The 21,142-nt window shown below is 44.0% G+C and overlaps 1 protein-coding gene across 1 annotated transcript in view; it reads right to left on the minus strand.

Moving 5' to 3' along the window:
• PPFIBP2 (PPFIA binding protein 2) overlaps positions 1 to 21,142 on the minus strand; it is a 143,776-nt gene that overhangs the window by 91,453 nt on the left and 31,181 nt on the right. Inside the window, exons 2-3 of the mRNA XM_029956607.1 lie at positions 20,371 to 20,464; positions 7,500 to 7,702 (exon numbers count right to left, since the gene is read on the minus strand). Coding sequence (XP_029812467.1) covers positions 7,500 to 7,702; positions 20,371 to 20,434 — 267 coding nt within the window. The 5' untranslated portion in view covers positions 20,435 to 20,464. The remainder of the gene's footprint in view (positions 1 to 7,499; positions 7,703 to 20,370; positions 20,465 to 21,142) is intronic.

Consider the following 21,142-nt stretch of genomic DNA (forward strand, 5'->3'; position numbering starts at 1 on the left):
GTCTGCCTCAGGCAAGGATTATCACTCCGTTGAGTGAGCCAGTAAACAAGATTTGCATCTGGAGGCTGGAGATTGCCATTTCCTGGTCAAAATAACTTTGGCGACTGTCTTGCTGAGCTAGACGTGAGTGGCCAAGGCACACAAAAGATCAAAACCGTATTCAGTGTTAGTTCTCCATCCCCCAAGATTGCTGAGGCAAGGTCGGGGCACTTCTTTGATATGCATCCGACTCTGTAGCCTGCCTAGGTCAGCTTGCCTTGTCTTCCCCCCCGAAGACTATATAAAGAACAGTTCTTTGAATAAACTCTCTTTCGCCTGATCGGAGAACCGTGAGTTCTGTCTTTACTCTTTGCGTCTCCCTCTCCTGCCCCCTTTCTCTCTCCCTCCCTCAGGAGAAGGACCCGTGACGATTCTCCGCCCTGCCGGTAGGGGTGGAGGAAACAGGTACCCCCCGATCGCCGGGGACGAGCGGCCCTGGCCATCGGGTTATGACAATTGGTGCCTCAACGCGGGGCTCAGTAAAGTAACGCGACCCTGAGCGCGGGTTATGACACACTACCAACTTTCTGGTGATGGGCCCAGAATTGAGACACAGATACTACTTTTACAGAATCTAGGCCCTTTGTTCCTTTCCTTTTTGAAGCCCCAGAGGGGGTCCTCAGCTTAGAGAGCCCCACATAAACCCTGCTAGGCCTGGAGCCCACTTTTTCCTCATTTACCGCCACCAAGGAAAGGAAGACTCTGTTTCGGGCCCCAAATCTTTGGAAACTCACTCAATCCAGCACCACTGAACCCTGGGCAGGTCTGCTCACCCTGGTCTTTAGGAGTCTGGCCTGTTTATAACTAGTCCCAGGCAGAGTCCTTGCTGCTGCCAATCATCCTCGGTCTAGCCCACCCGCACCGGCAGGGGGAGGCCCAGCCCCACCCACTGTAAAGAGACACAGCCCCGGTGATATGGTGATATACTAGGACCGGAGGCACCTTCTCCACCTGAGGCAAAGGCAGGGCCCAGACTTATCTGCTATCTGTTTCTATTCTAACCACCAACCATTCCCCCACATCCACCTCTGCCTCTTCAGCGCCTGTTTTCCTTGTGCACAGAAAGATCAACATTGGTGTCTGAAGGTCCACAGTACAGAGGACAGCATATTCCATCACAAGGTCCTCTCACCCTCTCACCACAGCTAACTGGCCCTTGTATGGAAGCCGGACCCAAGGGCAGCTAATCCACAGTTGTGCATAAATGAAAAGTCTTCAATTTCCATTTCTTCTGCATTTAACATGTCTTTGTAGACCCGAAGAACTTGGCCCCAAAATTAGGAGCAACCCTGGGTCCCTGGGTGGCTGTCAATTAAGCATCTGACTCTTGACTTTGGCTCAGGTTATGATGTCATGGTTGGGGAGTTTGAGCCCTGCATCCGACTCTGTGCTGACAGCATGGAGCCTGCTTGAGATCCTCTCTCCTCCAGTCTCTCTTTCTGTCCCTCTCCTGCTCACACACTCACTCTCTCAAAATAAATAAGCTTTGAAAAAAAAAGTTAGGAGGCCAATTGGATTCTCTTCCAGGAAATGGAGTGTGTGTATGTACACACACACACACACACACACACACACACACACACACACACACAGCAGGAGAGAGTAGGAAAGAAAGAAAGGAGGGGGATGAGTGCAGGAGAGAAAACATGAAAAGAATTTGTCAACAAGAATAAAATCAAATATAAAGGCCATGTGCCAGTTGCTCTGGGCTGTCTTTCTAAGAGCCCCCCTCCTTCTCCTCCCCTCTCCTTCCTAGTACAGCTCCTTTCTGACAAAGGCCACTGACCCCTATGGTGAATGAAAGTGCCAATACCAGTTTCCCAGCCTCCCTTGCAGCTAGGGCTTGTACATGTGGACAGATCCGAACCTTGGGACTATATAGGAAGCCTGCTGCAGGGCTTCAGAACAAGATTTTCCTTCCTAACTGGGGGAGTGGAAAACAAGGAAAGGACAGGTCCTACCTCTGGACACGTTGCCTGGAGATGTAAAAACCATCTTGCAACTGTTAGGCAGCAGCTCTGAGGAAAAACCAACCCCTAAGGATGATGGCGCAGAAAGATGGGAAGAGCCAGAGCCCCTGAGGTTATCCCAGAACCGCTGATTGGACCCTGGGACCACCCATCTTCTGCATATCCTTGTTAGTGACATATAAACCTCCTTACTGTCTATGCTACTTCTTTAGAGAAGCAACACCAACTGCCAGAGAGGTCACGAGGCAGAGCTGGACCAGGCCGGGACAACAAATGACAAAGCAGTATGGAGGCATATGGCAAAGACCGCTGATTAAAGAGAATAGTACAAACAGGCAAGGGACACACAGATACCCTGGATGACAAGGCCTAAGCACTGCCTGCCTGACCCTTCTAGCTGCCTTATTAGTTCCAATTCTAAGCCATGTGTATATTTTAAATAATTCAAACCTCTCTGGTTTATGGCAGTGTTCTCAAACTTTAACATTAACGTGACTATGAATCACTGGAAAATAGTTCGATGGGTGTAGGTGTGGGGGTTCTGCCTCTTATAAAAACACCATGCAACAAGCAAACTACCAGGGGATGGCAAGGTAGCTGGTCCACAGACCACAGTTTAAATGGCAAAGTCTTCTGACTAAAAAGTACCCATCTAAAACCAATCCAAAACATACCAGTGGGTTTCCTCACTACTTTGGACTCTATTTCCTTACAGGTAAGACCTACTATGGAATGTGTGTGTCCCCAGATTATAAAAGGACTTTAGGTCTGCAACATCTAATATACAGACAGGCGGTCTCTGCCCAGAATCAAAACTTGACATCCTGTCCTGGTATCCTGGAATGTTTATATGAACTTTTGACCCACCCTGAAAGTACACCAGTCATAAGCTGCTGATGGGCCACAATTTTCAGGAAGGCATTCCCCCACCCACCATAAATAACCTCAAACCAGAGCTACAGATCTTAATATAAGTGGTTTTCAGCAACACATCTTGAAAAACTGATAACCATGTCGACTGCCTTTGGATCAAAAATATCTAAGAATCCTTTTTAGTAAGTTACTGACGTTACAGTCCTATCTCGCACCACACACTAAGAAATACCGCAGGTGATCCAAGTGAGCTGTAAGATACAAATCAAACCATGAACTTACTAGAGGAGGATACAGGTGAGTATTATTTGATCTGAGGTTAAAAAAGGCCTTTCTAGGGATACAAGGAAAACAAGAAACCCAAACAGGAAAGACGGATAGTTAATTACAACCCTTTTAAAGTTTAGTCTCAAAAAGCACCACAAACAACATTTTAAAAACAAAGTAAGAAAAATACCACTCTTAGAAGAGGCCAATATATAAGGAAAAGAACTAAAATCCTAAAGGGGAGAGGAGAGAATAATGTAGAATATGAATAGACCAAGGTGGGGTAAGCAGATCCAAGGTGAACTCTGGGGTGTGCAGAGCTATTTTTTAACGTGTCCTTAAAAATCCCCGTCTGGGGCTATGTTGTATAATTTACATACATTAGGACAATACTGTGTATATAAATATGTATAAGTAGAAAATGAATTTTTTTTCTAGATGGAAGATCAAAACTTTGGAGACCATACAAAAGAATACTAAATAGGGGCACCTGGGTGGCTCAGTCGGTTAGGCCTCCGACTTCAGCTTAGGTCATGATCTCACGTTCGTGGGTCCTGCGTCAGGCTCCGTGCTGACAGCTCAGAGCCTGGAGCCTGCTTCTGATTCTGTGTATCCCTCTCTCTCTGTCCCTCCCTGCTCATGCTCTGTCTGTCTCAAAAATCAATAAAACATTTAAAAAAAATTTTTTAAAGAATACTAAATATAAAATGTTTAGCCTTCTACTAGGCAAAGAAGCACAAAGTGGTAAAAAGTCCTTTTTTCCTTAGAAATGAGTAAAGGTGGTTTTTAAATCTTAGTGATGATTGTTGATGAGGATGCACCTCAAACCCTGCCAGTGAAAATATAAAGGAGAGAAATCTTCCTGAAAATTGGTTTGGAAGAAATGTGTCAAAGCCTTAAGGATATTAATACCTTTGGATTAGAGTGCCAGATTTAGCAAACTGCATGGGACATACTTATTAAGAATTGTCCGTTGCTTATCTACAATTCAAGTTTAATTGAGTATCTTGTATTGTGTCCGTTTACTTCAGTTCCACCGGTAGGACTCTATCTTAGGGAAATATCTAGAGATAAAAAATATCCCTGAACATTCTCTGGAGCAAACCTACAGTCAAAGATTAAAGATAACCTACATGTTACTATTAGAGAAATGGTCATATAAATCCAGGCATGTCCGTACAAGGTAGAAGTACATAATCATTGTAAACTCTACAGTGAAGAAAAGAACCAAGAGTTATTTCCTGTACTGTGGGAGGAGTGGGCTTTCTCTGGGGAAGACACCCCAGTGAGTCTCCTGGTTATGTGATGGGGAGGTCCTAGGCAAGCCGAGAAGGGGCATTTAAAACAAGATGCTGAACTGCCCTGCAGACCGAGGGAAGGGTTCAGGAAACCATGGGAAAGGCTCTAACTCCGAGTTTCCAAGGGGCCCCAGGCACATGGTGACAGGACAGCCCAAGGACAGAAAGTCAACAAGTGACTTTAGGAGAATTTTGGCTGGTGGATATTGAGAGTAGTGACATCTGATAACCAACACTTGGTTTTAAGTTTTGTTTTCAACACTAAAACATTCCACGTATAAGCTCACCGTCCCTTACCCACAATTCTGAAATGCCCATAGCTCTGAAAATGAAAGGTTTGTTTTTAAAAAGATAACGTTGGTGCCATTATTTGGCAGTCTAACTGGACCTGGACTAGCACAATATTTACAGTCTTTCTTTATCCCGCTTCATGTGGACATTCAGGAGTTGTGCCAAAGAAACCTTAATGTGTTCCTGCTCCCTTTCTGCTAGGGGCAGAATAGATTACACAGCAGAGATACACTGTCTCACCTTTCTAAAGTTTAATAAGCTCTGACTTCTAAAAGGCATCTGGACCCAAGGATTTCAGATGGAGGGGCTAAGGACCAGTAACTCTCTTAGGCATCATAAAGTTCCCCCTTAAACACGGCAGCTGGAGTCAGTCAGGCTAGTGGCAATGGAGGAGGGATGGGTGTCCTCGCCCAGGAAAAAATGGGCAGAAGATGGTCATAGGGGACTGGAGAGAAGCAAGGAACAGCCTTGTAGAGCCAGAAGTACAGGAGCAGCCAGAATTCCTGGTAGAACTTATGGAGGCAGAGACCCTTCTGCCCTGGGACGTGAGAGAAGAACTAACTCCTAAAGCCCGCCCTGCAACTCCTAACTACGGCTGGAAAGGGTGAGTGGGGAGGCAGATGCAGCCTCTGTCTGGTAGTGGCACAAGTCTGAGAGCCCACCAAGGACTATCTTCCTTTGGGGAACGACACAAGGAAATCTGCAAAGCTAGACGGTAACAGGCCCACCTGTGAGCCATCCCACAGGCTTCCCCACCCTCTTCCAGGCAGCATCTGGCTGTACTTCCTATTGCTGCCTTAACAAATTACTACAAACCTTGTGGCTTCTAACAAGACAAACATACTGCCTTATAGTTCTGGAGGTCAGAAGTCCCAAGTGGGGCTTGCTAGGCTAACGCAAGGTGCTGGTGAGAATGTTTTCCATGCTGGAAGCTCTAGGCGGGAGGCCACTTTGCCAGCCCCCGCCTGTGTCCCTTGGCTCCTGAGGTGTTTCCATCTGGAAAGGTCGGCTCCCACCGCTTCCACACGGACTCTTCCGCTGCCTCCTTCCACTTATAAGGACACCAGTGACTACATTGGGCCCACCTGGGCAATCCACACTGCTTGCTCTTCCTATTTCAACTCTGATTAACCACCGTAATTCCATCTGCTACCTTCCCCTTTGCCATGGAAGGTGATATTCACAGGCTCTGGCGATTAAGACATAGACGTCTTTGGGAGGCTACTCCTCTCCCTACCACACTGCTGTAGGTGTGATACAGGACACCAGGCAGGCAGCCTACATAACGGAAATCTCGAGTAACACATACAAACATAACGAAGAGTTCTTCGGTGTTCAGAGGAAGGCACCGGTATGAGACTATCGACAATGTGCCTGCCGCGGCCGTGTGTTTTCACCACCAGTAACAGGTGCCACCACCAAACGGACGAATTCTCCCACAGAAATGTACTGTCCAGTGAACTGCACATCTACACTTGGATGGATGCAACTTTGAAAGAACTAACTAGTTTAGTAGAAGTCTACCCAGAAACTAGAAAGAAGGGCACACACTTCAGTTTTGCAATTGTTTTTAGAGATCCTAAAATAGCCTGGCTATCGAGGAAAGGAGAGAGTGGCAGCACCATGTCTGGGAGGAAGGGGAGGGGACTGATGACTCCATGACCTTGCAGTCACAGAAGTTCCACCTAGGAGACTACCTGGACATAGCAATCACCCCTCCAACTCGGGCACTGCTTCCTTCAGGGCCCATGAGACCATATTAAATTTTATTTACTATTTTGTGATTTTCCATTCAGTTATATAAAATAAACTTTTTCCTCCACTCAAAAAAAATGTCAGCTAGGATATCTGGGATGCAACCTGTCTAATCACAAATGATGTAGCCTCTGGACAGGATGTCTCCGCCTCCTGGGTTTCCAACATGAAGCCCTCCCTCCCAGTGTAGCGGTCCCACTCCAGCCTTCCCACCTCTGTGTGTACTTTCCCATTTTGGATCAGTCTGCAGGACTCCAGCTTTAGAAGACTGCATTTTGGTTCTCATGCCCAAACTCAGCTTAGGCAATCACATGCTCCATCAAACCCCTCTGTTCCTCCCTCCTTCCCTGGAACGGTTGCAGTTTAGACACGTCCTTAGCGGGCACGCTCCGCACCGTCCCCATTCCCGAATATCATCGGCTCTTAAAGTAGACCAGCTGGTCTCTTGCAGCTTTGGTTACTCGTCTCTTTCCCTTAGAGACTAGCAGGTGTGCAGCCTTGATCCCGAGAGAGCAGAAGGGGAGTTAGGAAGCCTGTATCCCACTCCAGGGACAGAACGTACCAGGGCGAGGAGGTCTGAAGAGCAAGGGCAGCAGTGAAGAAATGGGTGAGGTGACAAGGTTCTAGCTGTTGCAAGAATCAAAGAACGAAGGGCACAACTGAGTATAGAGTCCCCAGCTGGGGATTATAACTCGGCAAGTTCTACATATAATCCCGCAGGGAAAAATGCTCATGCTTGCTCTCCTGTGACCCCAGGTTTCCCCCTCCTCAGGGAGCATGACGGGAGCACACATGCAGCCTGATGGTATGGCTTAAGCTGCTTGCTGGGCTCTCCTCTCCTGCTGGAAAGGACCACCCAGCGGGGGCCGGCCACAGCTGGATGGGAGTCAGGAAGAGGCTGGAAAGTGCACAGATGAGGTAAGAGTCCCGGGCAGTGTGGCACGCCGTGGGCTTAGTGTGGTTCTGTTTCCCAGTGGTTTCCCTAACAGGCCAGGGGCCCACTCACCAAGCTCTCCTTGATGTAGGCAGCAGTGGGGCCCGGGATCTGGCTCAGGAGGGCTGCTCTCTCCTGAGGGTGCTCCAGCATCTCCAGTGCCAGTCTCAAGTCCTCAGCGAGATGGAGCACTGGGAAAGGGTTCGTGCGGGAGGCTGGGGAGGCCAGGGCAGGCTCGCAGCTCCCATCACCGATATCTGCACCTGTTTTAGTGCCTGGAACGAGAGAGAGGCAGGAACTTTGGTAAGAAGGGCGGATGCCCCGGACAAGGAACTGGTAAAAAGCAAAGAGAGAATAGACAGGGGAAAGAAGATGGATAAAAAGCCTAGAAAACCACTTCTGCCTCGGCACACTCATTCTCAAATAAACTCGGCAGAAACCATACTTAATCCTGGGCAGGGCACGACAGAAAGAGACCAGACCCAAGTGGACAACTTGCCCACGGGGAATGATGTACAGATACTCACACCCCTAGACAGCTAGGAGAACACAGCCAGCCCTTACCAGTGACCCAAAACACACTAGCTAAAATAACGAGCTGCTATTCATCAGCTCTGAGTTCCGGAAGTTTCAGTTAATGTGGTACGGACGTCTGCACAGGTGGCACCAAAAACCTCCTCTCCCCTCCCCTCCCACAGTGGTTCCCGACTCCGGGCCGGCCCAGTGACACGCTCTGCACAATACAGTGCCACAGACTGCCACAGTCCCAGGTCTGGTGAGATTTAGTGAATTGGAATCTTTCTGGATCTTCCCACCTGGGAAACCTCAACATCCCCTTTTGTGCTCACACTTTAAAGCTGTATCAGTTACAGTGAATCCACATCTCAGCTCCCCGTTCAGGGCAGTGAAGCTCTGAGGGCAGGGTCCCTGCCATAGTTGGCTGACTTCTTGGCATCACGGCCCCTGCCCTGCAGATGTCGAAGGGCATCTGACCATATGCTTGGAGGAACAGCTAAGAGGAAGAGAGCTTGGACTGGATCAGCTCTAATTTCAAGTGTCTCAAACAAGGGCTGTTTTTTGCCTTTGTAAACCTCACCATTTAAACAAACAAACAATAAGTCATCTTTGCATAAACACATCTATTTTTCAAACCAAAGACTGGGGGTGACACAGTCTGACAAAGGATTTCTGTGCTCTGCTCAGCAATAAAAAACATAAAATATGGTGTCAATGGTGGAATTTCTAGGGCATTTGGATTGTTTGTAAGGCCACCGGGATAAAATACTGGGAATCAGGACTCTGCTGGAAAATGTGGGCAGGGGGGCCACCACATCCACATTTACTGGGCAGGCCTGACGTCTAAATCTAGGTCCCTCCACCCCGCTAAGAGTCAGCTTCCTAGTTGCCACGGCAGTCTTTGCAAGGAAAAATCCACACAGAAGGAAACAATTACTATTTGATTGCTGGTTTGCTTTCTGAAAGCGCAGGGTAGAGGGAATTGTGGGTCACAATCCACAAACAAGTCCATGGCTCTGGGGAGCTGGGAAACTGCCGATCACCTGCACTCTGGTATATGATCAGTAGTTTCTGGGCCTTACAAATCCAATGGAGAGCCGACTAGGAAGGGCCACATCCAACCTCAGGGAAGAAAATGGACTGAGCAGAGCAAGACCCCCCAGTCTCCAATGTGCTGAGTAATCCCTGACCATCCCATCCCGGACATGCTCCAACACAGACACTTCTATAAACAGACAATAAGTCAGGCCAGTCAGGCCATGGGTAGGTGGGGAGATCAAGATTTTCATTAACTGGTCTTGGACAAGTCTCTTTCTTTCTCTGGGCCCTGACTCTGCCCTAAAGCCTTGGGATTCTTCCCTACTATTCAAGGGGTGTGTGTGTGTGAGTGTGTGTGACTATTTTTGCATGTGATGTATGCATACATAAAAGACTTAAATCCCTAATTTTTTTGCTATTCATATAAATACACAGGCTCACAAAATGGTCCAGAATGGTGAAACTTAAGGCCTAGCATTAGCAAAGGCAACAACTGTCTAGAAGACTCAATTCCATACTCCATGCATTCCCTTCAGATGATTAGCTCCTATGGAAAAATTACAACCACAGGGGGAAACAAATCAGAATACAACAAACCAGCTACAACAAAGAAGAAAATATATGCCCTCATACTTGAGGGTAACAGAATAATATAAAAGAGACAATAGCATAACTTATAACACAACATATAAAAGAGACAAGGTGTTATTCCCCAAATCACTTCTCAGAAAAGAGCAATTCACCTTATACTCAAACCCTAATAAAGCTTCTCTTTTGGGTCACTCTCCCACTCTAGTTTGAACAACAAAGCACTCTTTGGGGAAGCCAGATTAGCACAAAGATTTTCAATTTTGTACGCACATTGAGTTTTACAAACTATAGATGCCTGGGTCCTACCTCCAGAAGTTCTAATTGGCCTAAGATGTGATCTGGAATAATAAAAAGCTCCCCAGGTCATTTTAATGTGCAGCCTAAGTTGAAACCATCTAAGAAATCTGAAACCTAAGAAAATCTCCACAATCAGTACTAAATTTTGATGTTTAGGGAGGCCACCTGGTAATTATTTTAAGGATGAAAAACTAAAGCTTAATACAGATTTAGTAATTATAAGAGGAAATAAGACCGTGTAAAATGCAAGCATAGGACTTTATTGAAAGCCTTTTAATGATCACTTTTAAAAGCAAGTAAGAAGGTATGTGGTAATAATTAGGGTTATTTATAGATGTTTTGGTTCGCCTCTGGGCTCACAGTGGGATTACATGTCTGCCCCTTGTTTACTTATGGCCACATGACTTCCTTTGGCCAATAAAGACGAAAGATTTTAAGGACCAGTACATAATTCCCCATATCTCTTCCACCTGCTCTGGTCTCTGGTAATGGTGGAGACTGATTCAGGCCATGTCCAAGAATGATGATGACATTGACCAGAGCCCTCGGCAGATCTGAAGGGAACTTGAAGTATGAACAAGAAACAAACTATGCTGTTTCAAGCTCCTGGCCTTTTAGGATGTTATGCTGCAGTAACAATGAGTACTACTTCACCTGCACAAATTATGTATGTCACACAGTTCAGAAATACATACGTGAAAGATCAGCTTTTAAAAAATGATCCTTTAATGGGTTCAGACTTAAGTAACCATCACCTTAATGTAGACTGGTATATGTGTAAGATGTTAACCACAAAACAATAACTGGTAACAGGTATTCAAAAAAATAAAGAGAAAGCAGTCCAAGTATGTCAGTAAAAAAAACCCAGAAAACCTTGAAAAAAGAGCAAAAAAAGAGAAAGGAACATAGAAGAACTACATAAACATCCATAAAACAAGTAACAAAATGGCAATAAGTACTTACCTGTAAATAATTACTTTGAATATAAATGGACTAAATGTTCCACACAAGAGACAAAGGGTGACAGAATGGATACGGAAAAAAAAAACAACCCATCTAGATGCTGCCTATAAGAGACTCAAACCTAAAGACACATGCAGATTGAAAGTGAAGGAATACAAAAAGCATTTATCATGCAAATGGAAGTGAAAAGAAAGCCTTAGTAATAATACTTATATTGGAGAAGATAGACAAAACAAAGACTGTAACAAGAAAAAAAGAAGGGCACTATATAATCATAAAAGGAATAATCTAACAACAAGATACAACAGTTATAAATGTTGATGCACTCAACATGGAAGCACCCAAATACATAAAGGCATCTAATAAAAGACATAAAGGAGTAATTGATAATGATACAATAATAGTAGAGAACTTTAACATCTCACTTACGCCAATAGATAAATCATCCACACAGAAAATCAACAAGAAAACAAGGGCTTTGAATGATATTTTGGGCCAGATGGAGCTAACAGATATCTTCAAAACATCCCACCTTAAAACAGCAGAATACACATTCTTTTCAAGTGCACATGGAATATTCTCCAGAATAGATAACATATTAGGCCAAAAGACAAGTCTCAACTCAACAAATTCAGAAACACGGAAGTCACACTGTGCATCCTTTCCAACAATAACACTATGAAACTAGAGATGATTACAAGAAAAAGTCTGAGAAGAACACAAATACATGAAAGTTAAATAAAATGCTACTAAATAATGAATGGATCAATCATACAATCAAAGAGAAAATTAAATAAAAGACATGGAGACAAATAAAAATGAAAATACAATGGTCCAAAATCTTTGGAATGCAGTAAAAACTGTTCTAAGAGGGAAGTTTAAGCAATACAGGACTACATCAAAACAGAAGAAAAATCCCCAATAAACAACCTAGCCTTCACCAAAAGGAATTAGAAAATGAACAAAATCCAAATCCATAGAAGAAAGGAAATAATAAGATTAAAGGGGAAATAAACAAAACAGAAATTAAAAAACAATAGAACAGATCAATAAAATCAGGAGATAGTTCTTTGAAAAGATCAACAGTATTAATAAACCTTTAGCAAGACTCATCAAAAGAATAAAAAGGGGAGGCTAAAATAAACAAAATTACAAATCAAAGAGGAGAAATAACAACCCACACAAAAGAAGTACAAAGGATTATAAGAGTATATTATGAAAAATTACATGCCAACAAACTGGACAACCTAGAAGAAATGGGTAAATTCCTAGGGACATATCTCCAAAAACCAAAACAGAAATAAGTAGAAAATTTGAACAGACTGATTACAGCAATGAAATTGAATCAATAGTCAAGAAAAATCCCAACAACAAAAAATTCCCAATAAACAAAAGTCCAGGACCAGATGGCTTCACAAGTAAATTCTACCAAATACTTAAAAAGAAGAATTAATACTCATCCTTAAATTATTTCAAAAAATAGAAGAGGAAGGAAAACTTCCAAATTCATTCTATGAGGTCAGCATTACTCTGATACCAAAACCAGACAAAGACACTACAAAAAAAGAGAACTACAGGCAAATATTTCTGATGAACACAGATGCAAAAATCCTCAATAAACTATTAGCAAACTGAATTCAGCAATACATTAAAAAATCATTTACCACAATTAAGGGGGATTTATTCCTAGGATGTAAAAGTGGTTCAATGTTCACAAATTAATCAACATGATGCATGACATCAATAAAAGAAAGGATAAAAACCATATGATCATCTCAATAGATTCAGAAAAAGGGTTTTTCAAAATACAACATCCCTTCATAATAAAAAACCCTCAATAGTAGGTTTAGAGAGAACAGATCTCAACATAATAAAGGACATATATGAAAAACCCACAGCTAACATCATACCCAATAGTGAAAAACTGAGAACTGTATTCTGAAGGTCAGGAGCAACAGAGGGATGTCCACTCTCACCACTTTTATTCAACATAGTATTGGAAGTCCTAGCAATAGCAACCAGAAATAAAAAGAAACAAAGGAATCCAAACTGGTAACTAAGAAATAAAACCATCTTGTTTTCAGAGGGCATAAAACTATATATAGAAAACCTGAAAATTGCCACCAAAAACAACTAGAACTAAGTGAATTCAATAAGGTTGTAGGATACAAAATCAATATACAGAAATCTGTTGCATTTCTACATACAAATAATGAAGCAGCAGAAGGTAATTAAGAAAACAATCCTATTTACAATTGCACCAAAAATAAAATACTTAGGAATAAACTTAACCAAGGAGGTGAAAGACCTGTCCTCTGAAAACTATCGAACGCTGATGGAAAAAAATTGAGGGTGACACAAACACATGGAAATATATTCCATGCTCATCAACCGGAAGAAGAAGTATTGCTAAAATGTCCATACTACCCACAGCAATCTATAGATTTAATGCAATCCCTATCAAAATACCTATAGCATTTTTCACAAAACTAGAATAATCCCTAGATTTGTGTGGAACCACAAAAGACCCCAAATAGCCAAAGTGATCTAGAAAAAGACAAAACTGAAGGTATCCCAATCCCAGATTTTAAGTTATACTACAAATCTGTAGTACTCAAAACAGTATGGTAATGCAACTAAAATAGACACATTGATCAATAGAACAGAATAGAAAGCCCAGAAATAAACCCAGGATTATATGGCCAATTAGTCTATGACAAAGGAGACAAGAATATACAATGGGAAAAAAGACAGTTTCTTTAACAAATGGCACTGAGAAAATTGGACAACTACATGCAAAACAATGAAACTGGACCACTTTCTTATACCATAAAAATAAATTCAAAATTGGACTACGGACCTATTTTTAAGAGAGGGAAAGAGACAGAGGGTGAGTTTGGGAGGGGCAGGGAAAGAGGGAGACACAGAATCCCAAGTAGGCTCCAGGCTCTGAGCTGTCAGCCCAGATTCCAACACTGAGCTTGAACCCAAAACCTGGGAGATCGTGACCTGAAGTTGGACACTTAAACTACGGAGCCACCCAGGCGCCCCTCATCTACAACTTCTAACCTGCGCCAGATAAACCGTATAAAGATTAAGAATAAAATAAGGATGGGTTCTGCATTGAGCACAGAGCCCGCTTGGGATTCTCGCCCTCTCTCTCTGCCCCTCTCCTGCTAGCGCACACACACACATGCTCTTTCTCTTTCTCAAAATAAATAAGCTTTTACAAAAGAATAAAATGAGTACATTTTTCAGATGATCATTCATGCAATTTATTACTGAAGTAATTTTAAAGGATCTACTTCATGAAGAAGAAAACTACAGCAAGCAAACAGGTGTGGGATGAAAGAACCAACTATGTTAAATTGTTAAACAAAATAAACACTGTCAATTAAAAAAACATAATAATTTGGAGGATATGGATGAAGATGACACTAGAATTCTACAAAAAATAATGTGGACAATGGAGCAGTGATAGAAATCGAAGTGTTCTAAGAGTCATGTATTAATGATGGAGAATTACACTTCTTTAAAGACATTTATCTTTAGCCTTCATGGTAAAGAGACATGTTAAAAATATAAGTATGAGCCTTAAAGAATAGAAATAGGTATTTAACTTTCTAGCAGAGATTAAAAACAACAAGGCCAGTAAGGCAAAACCAAAAGCAAGTTTAAAACACATGCACACACACACACACACACACACGCACACACACACACATACACACCACTGGATAAAATGATAAAAACAAATAAAAAATCATCTGAATAATCCCATAAAAAATAACTTAAACTATAATTTGGACCATTTGAGCCATAATTTAATTTTTTCCAAAGAACATATCAGGCCAAGTGTTTTTACAAGTTCTATCGAACCTTCATGAAATGAAAATTTCTACCCTATTTTGTTTGCCTGTAGGAAGGCACTGCTCCCAGCTTACGCAATACGGAGAACTTGCCAGCACCCCCTGCAGGCCAGAGTGTGCATGGTGCCCCTGGAACCGCACAGCTCAGCAGTCCTGAGCATGACGTAGGGAATGCCAGGCCTTCTCAAGGAGGAATTTGGACAAACAAATCTCAAACACAAATTTTAAAAACCAAATCCCACGGTGTGTAAAAAAGATAGCATGTTGTGACCATCTAACCTAGGAAATGACCAATGAAGCAGAGCTAAACATGAAATAAAAAATAAAGTGATATCTCAAAACAACGGACAGAGAATTCTGCCCCAAACAACTAGAGATGGCACATGTGTTCAAGCACATATGAAACATTTTCCCCCCAAACTGACCAAATACTTATTAGAATGACTAAAATAAAAAAGACAAGAAATAATAAGTACTGGCAAGGATGTGGAGAAAAAGGAACACTCATGGTTTTCCATATGGTGTAGCCATTGTGGAGAACAGTATGGAGTTTCCTCAAAAAATTAAAAATAGAATTACCATATGATCCAGGACTTCCACTACTGGGTATTTACCCAAAGAAAGAAAAACACTAATTCAAAAAGGTACATGTGCCCCCTGTATTTATTATAGAATTATTTACAATAACAAAGATATGGAAGCAACCCATGTGCCCATGGAGAAATGAATGGATAAGGGAAGTGTGATGTAAAGGAATACTACACAGCCATAAAAAGGGGTGAGATCATCTCCTTTGGCACAACATGGATGGACCTAGAGAGCATTATGTTAAGTGAAATAAGTCAGACTAAGGAAGACTAATACCATATGATTTCACTCATATGTGGAATCCAAAAAAACCACAAATGAATATATAAAAGCAGAATCAGACCTACAAATATAAAGAACAACTGACGGTTGCTAGAGGGAAGGGTTTGGGGGCTGGACAAATGGGTGAAGGGGAAGGGGAGATACAGCCTTCCAGTAATGGAATGAATAGTTGACCAGAACAAAAGGCACAGCATATGGAATATAGTCAATGATGCTGTAACAGAGACATATGGGGACAGCTGGTAGCTATACTTGTGGTGGACAAAGCGTAATGTATAAACTTGATGAATCACTATGTTATACAGGTGAAACTAATGTAACATTATATGTCAACTACATTGAAAATTGAAGGAAAAAAACTGACTATAGACTAGGCCACACAGGAAGTTTCAACAAGACTAAAGAATCGCTATTCGGGGGACCTCTCCCTGTCTCCATATTTCTGTGGGAAGGGAGGGTGGCCTCATTCCAGTCTCCCCTCATCTTTTCCTCAGAGGACAAATGCACCTTCTGACCAGAGAGCTGACAGAAGGGCATCTCTCAAGAGCTGCCCATCGCTGGATGCAAGCCTGTCCTCCAGGGACGCTTTCGGAGACCAGCTCTTCTGCTGCAGAGGGGTTAAATTCAACTCACAGTGTAAGCATGTGTGTAGGATTCAAAATCCTGATTATGATGTCAGATCAAGCTAACAACTTTCCTAATCAGTAAAACTAACAATAAAGCCCCTATGGTGGTCTCTTTCTGTCTGACCACTTTGTCTATTACTTAATTGGTTTAAAACTAAGGAAAGGAATAAAGAGGTGTTATTTATTATTATGGGAAACACAATAATGACACCCTCCCCAAAAGATGTCCATGTCCTAAACCATGGGATCTATGAATGCGTCACCTCATACGCCAAAAAGGGACTTTATAGATGTGATTATGCTGAAGAATTTTGAGATGGGGAGGTTATCCTGTACTCCTGATCACATGAGCTCTTAAATAAGAAGAGGGACACAGAAGACAGGATCAGAGGGACATGACCTTTGGACTCGACCTGCCACTACTTGCTCTGAAGATGAAGGGGATGGTGAGCCAAGGAAGGTAACAGCATTACAGCAGCCCCAGGGCCAGCAGCGGCCAGCCAGCTGCACAGAGAAAACTCTCCAAGAACACCCACAAATTCAAAAACCCACGTGCACACACCTTTTTAAGCAGCTGAACTTAAGGAAATTTTCAGAGCTCAGAACCTCAAGGGGAAGAGAGAATTTGAGCTGGTGTTTGTCCCATATGCCACTGCCAGTTCCCTGACAGCCTAACACCTGGGCCACAGACCACTTGAGGGAGACAGGAGACAAAGCTTAGGCCTGAGCCAAGGGAGCGGTCAAATGGGAGACCTCTGCAAAAAGCCAGGATATAAAACGGTAACACCTTCAGTAAAGTAGAGAAAGCCCACCCTACCAAAGGAAAACTGGGCCTTGAATCCACAATAAGAACACATACAAATAATTTGATATTTTAAAACAATAAAAAAGGGAGTCAGGGGGTGAGTGAAGCACAGAAAGTGTGAGACAAGTAGAAATTAGACAGTAGGATGGTTGAAAAGGGAGAGGAAGGGAGAAAGAGAGCGGGGGAGAGTGAGGGACACAGATCAAGGGAGACTACTGAATACTGAAAATGAACCATGGACTGAAGGGGGAGGGGGAGGGGAGGGGGAGGGGAGGGGGGTGATGGTCATGGTGGGGGGCACTTGTGGAGAGAAGCACTGGTGTTATATGGAAACCAATTTGACAATAAACTATTATAAAAAAAAAGAAGAAAAAAAGACAAGTGGTCAGATGAATTAATCATCAAAATAAATGTACACAGACAACACTGGCCAGTTAAAAGACAGATATTGTTAAACTGGTTAAAAAGTAAAAGTGCACCGATATCCATTGGCAAAAGATACACCTGAGATAAAAGCACACTGGAAGCTTGATATTGAAAAAGGATGGAAGAAGGTCAATACCAATACCAAGAAACACCCAAAGGAAGTTGGGACAGACAGATTAACATGAGACAAAATACTTTTTAAACAAAAAACATTGCTAGAGATGAAGAGTGTTAATCTACATGATAAAAGCACTCACCAGGGAGGTAGAATTCTAAAAATATATTCATATAATACAAAACACAGCTTCAAAATATAAGGCAAAATATTCAGAATTCAGAATCCACCATCTAGTAGAATTTGAATATGCATTTCTAAGAAACTCATGAGATCAAGCAAACCAAAACAATCAGTAACGACAGTGAAGATTTAAACAAAGTGGGTGAGGGGATGTAATGAACAAATACAGACATTGCACCTGACAGCGGGAGGAATGCACACACCTTCTCAGCACATATAAGACATTAATGAAAGCCAACAGTGGTCTAATCAAGGCCATAAAACAAGTATCAATACATTCCAAAGAATAAGTATTAGAGGCTACTTAACCACAACACATGGAAGTTAGCAGTTGATTGAAAATATATATTATTGATTGGTTGTTTAACTCAGTTTTTAAAAACATTTTTATGTCTTATTTATTTTTGAGAGAGACAGAGAGTGAGCAGGGCAGGGGCAGAGAGAGAGGGAGACACAGAATCCAAAGCAGGCTCCAGGCTCTGAGCTGTCAGCACAGAGTTCGATGCAGAGCTCATTGGATGCTCATTAGAGAGGGTCAGGGAAGACCTCTGTGATGTGGCAACGTCTTAGCAGCGATCAGATCTCCGGGTGTCTGGAGGATGGCATTCCGGCTAAGGAGGCAGCACGCACAAAGGTCCTGAGACATCCAGCGTGTGGGCTAACGAGAGATAAGGCAGGAGGAAAGTGGTAGAAGTGGGGCCGTGAATGCAGTCAAAGGCCAGATCGCGTATGGAAGTGCTGGATCTGTTGAGGACTTTAGATTTTATCCTGAGATGGGAAGCCACTGACGAGCTTTGGAGAGAGGAATGCTGTGGTTTGAGGTGGGTTTCAGAGACTGCTCTGCTGGTCTGTGGAAGACAGGGGTAAAAAGGGCCAGGAACAGGGCACAGACCGCTCAGAAGACTATGCATTAATCTTGCAAATCCCAAGCGAGTCTGGCAAAGCCCGCACAAGCCTTATGCAATGAAAAACACAAAACACAAATGGCTGAAACAAGGTCATGAATAAAAATGAACTCTACCATGCCCCTAAAGAAGATGTGACATCATTTTTTAATCCCTCTTTAATTTCTCTAAAGCTAACATTTTACACAGCTTACTATGTGCCAGACACTATTCTTAGCACCTTGTGTGTAAGCACAGCCACCTTCTCAGGTGGGTACTATGATTATTCCCATTTTAAATGTGAGGAAACTGAGGCACAGTCAGGTAAATAGGTTGTTGTAGAGGCAGGATTTGATCCAAGCAGACTGTCTGCAGGTGCTTCTCCTGACCAATCTGCAAAGAATGCCTTGGAATGTAGACTACTTCAGGCACAGCTGCCCAAGGGGCCCTTCTAGAAGGAACCAGCCAGGGTGGATGATGAAGGAAAGGGAAGAAGGAGGGAGGTCTGAGGGCCTGACCCTGTGGCTTGAATCCCACTGCACATGAGCCCCAGACAGCTTCCAGATGAGACTCTACAAGGACTGCTAGGAAATCTGCACTCTTGACTGTTTCCTCTCAGTGGGGTTTCAGAGGCCCTAACCCAAAACAGGACATCCCAATCTTTGGAGCCTTAGAGACGCAGGACATTAGTCAGGCCTCTCAAGAGCTCTTATGTTCAGTGAGAAATAAGGAGCCTGACAGATGACAGCTAGGACATGCTACAGTGCCACCAAGAACAGGAAGACGCTTTAACACACAACTTTTCCCACCCCAGCTGCCGACACTCACAATCCTCAGTGAGTTAAACTGTCTCCGCAGGGGGGAAGGAGAAGCAAATGCCTGGCAAGGGATGGTGTCCGGCGCCCATATCCTGGGCATCAGCCACACTCGGCCCAAGCCCTCTTCCCTGGCCTCCTCCAACCACAGCTCCACACAGACAGGAGCAAAGTCCCAAAGAAGCATGGCCAGTCGCCAGTCGGCAAATAAGGCCACTGACTTGTCATCCTGTCAGGACAGAAAGAGGACCTGGGGTCTTCCAGAAGGATTTTCTGGAAGGTTTATTCTGATCAGTACAGGCTTGGGTTCCCCCTATTAAAGAGTTAATCAGCCCAAACAGCCCACTGGTGCTCCTTTCCCATTAACCAGTTTCGCTGGATCTTTTTTAGGGAATATTCTTAACTGGCTAATGTGGACCTTAAGTCCAACAGTGAACAGATAGGTAAGAAACAGTATGGCATAAGGTGAGGCGGTGAATCCATACCAGACTGCCTCCTGGTTCCTGAACACAGCGGAGACCAGCTGGGGAAGGGAGCGGACACCGGACTGGGCACCAAGGTCTCCAGACTTTGAGTTTCGTTTTAGCTCACCTGTGATAACCCATGATGTGCTCTGACAAATTTACAGTAAAAGCTTGGACAAATGTACAGTAAAAACAATCTTAATGCACCCAAACTGCCTCTCGGCCAGGAGCCAAAGTGTGCCCCGGTTCGATCCATGCTAACGTCTGGGTCGGCAGAGACCTAACCTCGCACCAAGGATCAAGGCGTTCTGCAAGTCTGAACTAAAAAACAAAAAAGAGACGGCATGCACAATAAAATCAAATAAACTGACTGAAGGGCTTCTCACTGTGCCAGAAAGAAAAGTGGAATGAGAGAAAACAGCCTCTGCGGTGTGGAAGACGAGCCGTCAGTCGTTGGGACCCTCGGGCCCCCTGAGCTTACCGGCAATGATCCCGTCCATTTGCTCCAGGGCAGCTTCCAGCACGTGACTGGCATCCGAAGCCATGGCTCTTCTCCCCTCAGTCTTCTTCTCTTACTGAAAGTTCAAGCACAGGACAAAGGAAAAGTTGCAGAGAGGCCCACGTTATGCACCCAAGACTGCAGAGCCTCCTCTTTCAGTGTCATGCGGGCCGCTCTCCCAAGATTCTGAGCCGGCCACCTCCGAGGCTCTAGAGCCTCTCCCTGTGGCACGAGTGCGCTGCCTGCTGCAGCGTTAGCCCAGGAGCCTGTTCACCTCCGAGATTAGCAGCCACCATCATGGTCCCAGGTTCTAGAAGCGGCAGCCCAGCCAGCACTGGGGAAGCTCCCCTATGAATGGAGTCACAGAAAGGGACTCAGTGAGGGCGTGTCCTGCAGCAGCAGGTGGCAGGACTCTCAGCAGGCGCGTCTGTCTTAGAGCCGCATCTGTCCCACACCTGCAGTTGGGTGGCTGTGATTCAGGCCTTGGCTGCCACTTTCCCAGGTGGTCAAAAGTGCCTGGCCTAGGGAGGCCGCGGGCCCACTGTCACGAGGAGAGCTCTGTCCCAGACACCTGGATAGAGCACTTTGTCACACCATCTTAGTGCTAGACTACCCGACACTATGCAAGGTGCAGCATCCCATCTCCTCAGGACTGAAGAGCTTCTCCCAGGACACACAGACCACCCCACCCCCACCCCAAGCCGAGTCTCTCGTCCACCAGAGGAGATGGCGGCTGGTTCCATCTGAGGACACC

The sequence above is a fragment of the Suricata suricatta genome, chromosome 11, assembly GCF_006229205.1.
Source record: "Suricata suricatta isolate VVHF042 chromosome 11, meerkat_22Aug2017_6uvM2_HiC, whole genome shotgun sequence".
Taxonomy (NCBI): domain Eukaryota; kingdom Metazoa; phylum Chordata; class Mammalia; order Carnivora; family Herpestidae; genus Suricata; species Suricata suricatta.